The following is a 9,412-nucleotide window of genomic DNA, read 5'->3' on the forward strand; positions in this document are numbered from 1 at the left end:
TGTATGAAATAGAAGGGTTGTTATGCAATGAGATCAAAGTCATCAGATCTGATCGAGGAGGTGAGTACAACTCAAATGAATTTAAAGCCTTTTATCATGACAACCATATTACTTGTAATACTATAATGCCTTATACTCTTGAGCAAAATAGTATAACTAAAAAACAAAATAGAACATTGATGGATATGACTCGATCAATGATGGCACATGCAAACCTTTCAAAGAAATTTTGGAGAAAGGGTATTTATACTGCCATGTATATTTTGAAGAAAGTCTCCTCAAAGTCTATTGAGCTAACAACATATGAGTTATGGACTGATAGAAAATCGGATATAACTCACCTACGAAAGTCAGGGTCAGTTGTATATGCTCTAATTCCTAGACATTTGAGGGATAAGCTTCACAACAAAACACTTATGTGTATTTTTGTTAGGTATTCTGAAGGTTCAAAGGAGTATAGAATCTATAATCCTGAAAAGGGTTTTATAGAGAGTAGGGATGTTGAATTCTTAGAATAAAATGAATGAAGATTTGATTCTCAATAGGATAATGATATGCCATTGAATGAACCAGAGATCTTTGTACAGTTTACAGAGGACCAAGAGTCAGTTGTAGATGACGAGCAATCTCCATAGCGTATAACTTGACATAAAAGGTTTATAGTTCCTCCATCCAAATCGGATGATTACTATGTGTATTTGTCACATGAATTATGTTACTACATTAATTTAGATAAGTTATTGATAATCCCAACTTTCAAGATGCAATTGATTTGCATAAATCCAATGGATAGATTGGAGTAATGAAAGATGAAATTGACTCAATAGAAAAGAATGGAATATAAAAACATATAACATTACCTGATAATCATAAGGCAATTGGTTCCAAATGAGTCATAAGAAAGAAAAAGCTAATGAGACCATTGATAAATTCAAAGCAAGATTATTTGCAAAAAGTTATACTTAATATGAGGGCATCAATTATAAAAACTTACTTTTCAGTGATGAAATTTGCTTTTATTTTAATTATATTCGCATTTATGGCATTCTTTGACTTTGAGTTATATTAAATGGATGTAAAAAAAAACTTTTTGAATGGTGAACTAAAAGAGACTTTATATATATGCTCCAACCAGAGGACTTTGTTATAAAAAGTCACGAGGATAAAGTATACAGGTTGAAATTTTTTTATACTAACTCAAGCAATCACTTAGATAATGATATATGACATTTCATAAGCCAGTTACCAAATTGGGTTATGTTGCAAATAAGCTAGACCATTATGTTTATATCAAGAAAAGTGAGAGTAAGTTTACTATTCTTTCTGTATATATTGATGATATACTCATAGTAAAAAATGATATTAGAATGAATATCATCTTATTTTAAGATGAAAGGCTTGGGTGAAGCATCATATGTGCTTAGTGTTAAAATACAAGAGACAAACAATCTAGAATGTTGTACCTAAATCAAGAAAGATATCTTGACTATATTTTAAAAAATTCAAAATGAACGATAATAGTATCAAATTAACCCCTATTGTTAAATGAATGAAATTAAGCAAGAATGGTTGTTCAAAAGATGAACAAAAACACTTGAAGCTCTTATGCTCAGGCGGTTGATAGTTTGATGTATATAATTTTACGCACTAGATCAGACATTAGTTTTGCTATGAGTCTAGTGAGTAGATACTAAAATAATCCTGACATTTCTCATTAGAAAGCAGTAAAAATAACCTTTAGGTATCTTAAGGGAACTACAATACTTAAGTTATGTTACCAGCTTATTGGTTATTCAAATGTTGACTTTGCAGGAAGCATTGATGATAGAAAATCTATTTTTGGATATGTTTCTATGACGGTGATTCTCAAATATCGTAGAATAGAATGTCATACGATGAGATAGAATGCAATAGAAACTAAGACAAAGAACGGGTTACCTACTCCTAATGGTCAAAGAGACCCTTGATTAATCTCTCCAAGTAGAATTCAAACCTATGAACAATCGGTTAACAACCAATCACTCTACCATTGAGTTACTGAGAAACAACGGGAGATTAGATCTCATAGAGTTTAACTCTCGTTCTTATTGGTCTTGTAAGAAACAAGGTTGTTTTCATACTCAAGAGGCTAGATATAAATTTGTAATATGACTACGACCTTCGAGGTTTGGATTAGTCACTTCTTGAGTGAGTTGAGACTGGATATCTCGAATGAACTTGTCCAAATATATTGTGATAATAAAGCTTCAATAAGCCCGATGAACTCTGAAGTTGACAGCTCTAAGAGTATGCAACATGCTCCTTCAGATCCATTCTTGAAGATCGAAAGCGTAACAACATGCTCCTTCAGATCCAACCTCTTTTGATCATTGAGTGTGAGTGATTCAAAGTACTCATCGATCGGCAAGGGGATCTAAAGGGTTTTACCAACGGGAGACCAGCCAATATGAAGCTGATGATGGGGGTTTTCCCTTGGATTATCCAACAAAATAAAAAACTTGCGTTCAGATGATTGCTAACAGAACAAGAAAGCGGGAATGAAGATTAATGTGAATTTGTATACACGGAAGATGGGGGTTTCAGTACAGGAGAGGATCAAGTGCAATGTGATTGTATGCCTTCAGTGTGTTGCTACATCTGATCATCCATCTTTGACATATAACTTGTCAGTTGTAGAGCCCAACAAGAGATGATCTGCACTTAAATACAACAACATACTTAAAATGTGCAATCACATTTCACCAGATCTCAGTTCTTTCAGTATACGGGTTGTAAGAGCTCATACATGAAAGGAGTGAAGCAGTCACAACCTACATGGAATAATGTGTAGACCAGTAACTTTGGTCAACTTAAGATAATATATGCATGTGTAAAAAAGACCCTTAAATCCTGTACCCCACGAGGAGGGAATAGAGGTGGCAATTTCTGACATGACCTGCCAACCCGCTTCTTAGGCGGGTTCAAGTTCGACTTAAACCGGTTCGTGTCGTAAACGGGTCAACCCGCCTAACCCATTTATTAAACGGGTCGGGTTCGTGTTAGGGGTATGCCAACCCGTCTGACCCGTTTAATAAACGGGTTAGGCGGGCGGGTCAACCCGTTTACCCAAACCTGACCCACCCACCAACCCTTTTACCCATTTACCATTGGGTCCTTTTTTCTTTTGAATACTTGATTAGGGATTTAGGGTTTCTCTCGGAGAACGGAGGCTAATTCGGCGACGATCTTGCCTTCCTTGTGGGCACTCTTCGGCTTGATCGCCGGCGACGTCCACTCCATCACCACCACCCTCATCTGACCACCACCACCGGTGGCGTCCTTTCCCTGGCCGAGATTGTCGCTAAAGCGCAACTCGAACTCGTCGGAAAATCTGGTGGTAGAGAGGTCGGAGGGTTTCACAGCGATGGTGGTGGCGGCCTTCTTCTCCTCTTCGCCCTGGCTCGGCTTCGTCCGCTCGTAGGGGGAGAGTCATTTGGCGCACATGTACTCGGGCTTCCGCCAGGGTGGGAAGTGGAGTCCCTTCCTCTTCAGCGACTGCTTTGCGGCCTCGGAGATGATGGTGATGATCTGGTGGAGTCGGTCGGCTTTCCCGACGAAGATGTACAGCAAGGACTGGAGCACTCCCCGGTAGTGGCTCGTCGACCCGTTTACCCATTTACCCGAACCTGACCCCACCCGCCAACCCGCCTGCCAACCCGTTTACCCGACCCCGACCCACCCGCCAACCAGTTTACCCGCTTACCTGAAACTGACCTGACAACCCGTCAACCCGTTTACCCGACCCGACCCATTTATTAAACGGGTTAACCCTGTCATGTTGGGTTACCTGTTTAATAAATGGGTCGGGTTCATGTTTGCCACAGCTGACCCATTTAATAAATGGGTTGGGTTCATGTTGAGGTATGCTGACCCGCCAACCCGTTGTGTCGACCCGCCAACCCGACCTGCTTGCCACCCCTAGGAGGGAGGGAGGGAGGGAGAAGGCATGATGAGACATAATTAGCCAAAGTTTCAAACTGGACTTAGTTAAGAGCAGTCATAGCTTGTACCATATAACATAGGGCTGGTAAACGAACTGAACAGAGGGTGTTCAAGCTTAACTCATTTCATGTGTTGAGCTAATGTAAAGCCCGAGCTAAATGAGCGGAGCATCAACTAACTCATATACAAAAAATATTTTTTTAAATAAAAAATAAAATATATACCCTAAACATGCTAAATGAGCAGATCATCATGGAGGCTCGATTAGAATTTGAGTCGACCTCAATAGGTCCGATTAATATATGAAGCTGGGTAAGGTTTGTGAATTTCATACCAGACTCGAGCCCACTTCAGTTGTGACTAAGATCTGCAATTTTTCAACGTAAAAACAATATAAAAATAAAGTATTCTATTGGGTACGATCTGAGTCTGATTGATGTAATCTTTATAGAATCCAGGTATGATTATTCTGTTATAGTGGGTCTGATTAAACCTAAGTTCAAACGCTGTACCAGCATCTCTGATAAAATCCGAGACTGGTTTCACTTGGGTTACAATCAAATTCGACACATATGCATTGAATGGGGGCGGCCCAGAGACGGAATGAATGTGGAAGATTTTTTTTTGTTTGAATGAACGTGGAAGATATCAAACATACAAATTGTGAGCATGGTACAACTGTGCAAGGACCCGGAGAGAGATGATTAAAAATGAAAAGGGCAAGGACCAAATAGGAATTGACAAGACAGGGGGGGGGGCTGAACTGACCCAAAAATTGTCGTATTTTTTTTTCCTCTCTCCATTCTTCTTACTTATTCATGAGGTGAGGGGGGGTAAGGGCGTGGCGAAGGCCCATGAGCCCAAACGTACCGCGTGATTTTTCGTCTCTCCCTTTCTCTTTCTGAATAAGGGAGGAGTAAGCCTGTAGTGGGACTCGTTGGAAGAGGTTTTTGTGATCCTTCTGCTTGTTGTTGGTGGTGTTTGTGGTGGGGTTGAAGGGTTGCTGGTGGTGGTGGTGCGGTGCTCCTTGGTGAAATTCACGACGCTTTCATGCCTACCCTCGTTAGGTATTGTGGTAAGGGACCTCTTTCTTCCTCCTTCCCCTTCGTTTCTTTTCCTTCTTTTTTTTAGATTTTGGTTCATGGCTACTTGTTCTTTTTTCGTGCGGATGGGTCATTATTGAATTTGGTTTTGTTGTGTGTTCTTGTTTTTCATGAATGGTTAAGATTATGGTTCTCTTTTTTTTCCTCCTTTCTTTTTTGCATAAAAAAGGGTGGTTTAATCTTTATGTCTTGGTTCTTCTTTCATTGATTTCCCCGAGACCTGTTCTTCTCTTTCATGCTTTCGTCTTTGTATGAAGTTGGTGTTTGAAATTTACTTTCGTTTCTATGTTCCCTTCTTCTCTTTTGTAAGACAAATGTTCTTTTGATAGTTTTAAGACCCCACCCAATTCCAACATTAGTGTTGGTGTTGGGCTTTCTTCTTCATTGTATTGGTTGGATCTGACCAAATTGCACGTTTCGGGTTGAGATTTCGTGTGGGGAACGCTTCAACATCTTTCTTTCAGAGGAGCACCGAACACCCTTGATGTTGACAAAGGGTGCTCGCTTTGGGGTTATGGCTTTACTTGAGGAACACCCGGGAACAGTTCATTTGGATGAATAAAGAACACTTTTCTGTTCTTTAATCTTCCTCTCTGGTTCCCTTACAGAGTTTGTATGGAAATCAGAGGATGGAGGAAGGAAGTTTTGGGTAGAGATCGGAGCTACTTTCTTTGATGTCCGCTCCTTCTGTTTTTTCCAGCAATCGGCACAGTAGGTTTCATATATGTTTTTGTTTTCCTGCAGGGGATGAGCATTTCTGCTCCGGGGGACCATTCCTCTCGAGCCTCATGGATTCGAGCCCCATCCTTTCTCCATCTCCTCACATCGATGTCTACTGCCCGCAGCGGAAGCGTGCTCGGATCAACGCGCCCTTCGTCCTCAGGGAACAAGCGCAAGAGCCACGGAAAATTGTCCCTTCGATGGACATCCTCCCGGATGAATGCCTCTTTGAGATCTTCACACGGTTGCCTAGCTTCCGCGACAGGAGCGCCTGCGCCTGCGTCTCCAAGCGATGGCTCATTCTTCAGAGCAGCATCTGCAGGTCTGAGTTCGTTCCATTGCCCGTGGGCAATTGCAATCCTGTGATTGCCACAAAGGAAGCCTCTGCAACCAACAAGGATGCAGGTCTCCAAAACACCAAAATGGAGTTGAAGGATGTTGATGGACAGAGGGTGCTGCCTGCCCCCATTGAGGTTGATGGTGGTGATGCAGAGGAGGGAATTGAGAGTGATGCTGGACATCTTACCCGGTCTTTGGAAGGTAAGAAAGCCACAGACATTAGACTCGCCGCCATCTCCATAGGTTCTACCAAGCTCGGTGGTCTGGGCAAGCTTCTGATACGGGGTAGTAATGCAACTCGCTGCATTACAGATGTTGGGCTGTCTTCCATTGCTCGCGGGTGCCCATCGCTCAAGGTTCTCTCCATCTGGAACGTCTCCTCCATCAGTGACAAGTCAATCTGTGAGATCTCTGAAGGGTGTCACCTATTGGAGAAACTTGATCTCTCTCATTGCCCAGCGATCACGGACAAGGCCTTGCTTGCAATCGCAGAGAGGTGCCCGAATTTATCATCTCTGACATTGGAGTCTTGCTCACTTATTGGAAATGAAGGTCTGCAAGCTATCGGCCGTTCATGTTTGAACCTTCAGTCCATCAGTATCAAGGATTGCCCGCTTGTTGGTGATCAAGGTGTGGCCGGTCTGGTTGCCTTTGCTACAGGACTTACAAAGATCAAGCTTCAGGGTGTGAACATTTCCGATGTCTCACTTGCAGTGATCGGTCACTATGGTAAATCATTGACTGAATTGTCCTTCATGGGCCTTCAGCAAGTAGGCGAGCGTGGGTTCTGGGCTCTTGGCAATGCCCATGGTCTGAACAAGCTCAAGGCCCTCTCTATCTCATCCTGCAATGGGATGACAGATATGGGTCTTGAAGCTGTAGGCATTGGCTGCCCTGTTGTGAAATCTATATGCCTCCGAAGGTGTTGCTTGCTGTCAGATAACGGGTTGAGAGCATTTGCCAGGGTTGCAGTCTCACTAGAGAATTTGCAGTTAGAAGAATGCAACCGTATCACTCAGACCGGGATCTTGAGCTCTCTCTCCATCTGCAAGGCGAAGCTGAAGTCGCTTAGTCTGGTGAAATGCATGGGGATCAAGGACATGGATGCGGGTTTAGTTTCCCTGCCTTCATGCAACTCGCTGTGGTCGCTGACCATTCAGGATTGCCCTGGTTTTGGAAGCCATGGCGTGGCCATCATTGGGAAGGCTTGCCCCCAGTTGCAGCATGTTGATTTCAGTGGACTCACTGGCCTTAGTGACTCTGGTTTGTTGTCCATGATGGAGAATTGCCAAGCCGGCCTGGTGAAGGTGAACCTGAATGGGTGTGCAAATCTGACTGACAATGCCGTTACCCGTCTGGTGATGTTTCATGGTGGGAGCCTGCAGATCCTGAACCTTGGTGGTTGCAGGAGGGTGGCCGATGAGAGTCTGGTGGCCATCCTAGCCAATTGCCCGATGCTGCAGGAACTGGACATGTCAAGGTGCTCAATCACCGATCACGGGATTGTATCCCACCCTACATGCGAGAAGGGGCTGCCAGATCTGCAGATCCTCTCACTCTCCGGCTGCTCGCAGGTATCGGAGAAGAGCTTGCCAATCTTGGGCAACCTGAGCGGTTCTCTGGTTGGCCTGAACCTTCAGCACTGCAACTTGATCAGCAGTAGGGCAGTTGGGTGGCTTGAGGAGCGGATGTGGAGGTGTGACATCCTCTCTTGATCTGCAGGAAATGGATGAGGAATTGGTGGTTGGAGAAAGAAAGACATCTGGTTCAGTATCTCTTCAGAAGAAGGGGTTGTTGAGGCAGTTTCTTCCACGCCTCCACCACCTTATCAGATAGGTCGGGTTTCTGTGTGTGCTCTTTTTGGGCTTATTTGTTTCGTCTTCCATAATAAGGCTTTTGCAGTGAAGAAGCGAGTAGAAGAAACAGTGGTGGGAGAGAAAAACTTGGTTGTTTTCAGAGGGCGCTCTGCTCTGTTTTTGCAGGTTCTTCCTCCCCTGTAGTTGGGGAGAAGGCCTGTTCACCCTTTGGGCATAAGAGTTCCTTGTGAAGTGTCACCGTGGTTTTTCACAAAGTTAGGCTTTAACTTTTTAGTTGCTGTGGGATTTTTAACGGGGACGTGGTTTTGTACTTGAGTGGCACTACAATGTCATCGTGCCCCTGGTGTTTTAGCCATGGCCTTCTGTCTGGTCATGGTGGTCTATTCTGTCCAGTCTTTCCAGTGTCTGTGTTAAGAGTTGTTATGGGGTCTTCAATTGGTGTTTGTAATCATGGTGGGTTTTGCAGCTCGTTTGGTGGCTGGGATCTCTTCTTTGCTCTCATGAGCGGCTTTGGTGTGATGGCGGCAATTTGTTTGGGTCTGCCTTGACAACCTGTGTGTTGTTTTTCCATTGAAGCCATAACTAGTTTTTTTCCAAGCTGCTGTATGTAAGAGCTGTACCCAACATGATAATATATTTGTAGTTGGTTTGGTTTATTTTGTGCATATGTGATGAGACGAGCTCTCTCTCTCTCTCTCTCTCTCTCTCTCTCTCTCTCTCTCTCTATATATATATATATATATATATATATATATATATATATATATATATATATATATATATATATTGTTCAAATTAAATCGACTAGCGGGTGAATCGATCTTAAAATGATTCAGAAAATCGGCCACAATTGAATCGAATTGAAACGATTTTGAATCGGTATACCAAACAAAAGTGGTTAAAAAATTAGCAAAAAATTAAAAGAACCATTTGGAAAAAAAAGTAGAACAAAGAATAATCATACTCGTGAACTTTAGTGACTTCAAGCCTGAGGTTCGTAACACAGGCATCTTTACACCCCTGTAGAGTTAAGTGAGCATTATTATGATTTGTTCTAATCATGATTCTAAATTGAAAAGCACAGCAGTTTCAATCAAGCATAAAATTATTAAAAAGGTCTGGACTGATACCAAATCAATGGGAGATCCAAATTTGTGCCACATGACACCCCTTCCCTCCAAATTTGTGCTCTCCCCCCCCCCCCCCCCCCCGCACACCACCACCATTATTAAATTTTCTCATCGTGATTTAGTCATCAATTAAGACTAAATTCGATAAGTACATCAAAGTTTGAACAAGAAATCAAACGCAAAGACTAAATTCGATAAGTACATCAAAGTTTGAACAAGAAATCAAACGCAAAGACTAAATTCGATAAGTACAACAAAGATTAATTTCCCTTCCAGAGTCTGCAATTATGTTATTTTTGAATTTAACAAAATAGAAACCGAG

The 9,412-nt window shown here is 42.4% G+C and overlaps 1 protein-coding gene across 1 annotated transcript; it reads left to right on the forward strand.

Moving 5' to 3' along the window:
- The first annotated feature begins 4,807 nt into the window (after positions 1-4,807).
- On the forward strand, positions 4,808-8,616 carry LOC149833757 (EIN3-binding F-box protein 1-like). Its single transcript, XM_090011001.1, has 2 exons — positions 4,808-5,056; positions 5,829-8,616. Exons 1-2 carry the CDS (start codon positions 5,032-5,034, stop codon positions 7,856-7,858), a joined length of 2,055 nt encoding a protein of 684 aa, XP_089867127.1. The 5' UTR covers positions 4,808-5,031; the 3' UTR covers positions 7,859-8,616.
- The last annotated feature ends 796 nt before the right edge of the window (positions 8,617-9,412 follow it).

The sequence above is a fragment of the Nuphar pumila genome, chromosome 6 (genome assembly GCF_984573655.1).
Source record: "Nuphar pumila chromosome 6, dmNupPumi1.hap1.1, whole genome shotgun sequence".
Classification (NCBI taxonomy): domain Eukaryota; kingdom Viridiplantae; phylum Streptophyta; class Magnoliopsida; order Nymphaeales; family Nymphaeaceae; genus Nuphar; species Nuphar pumila.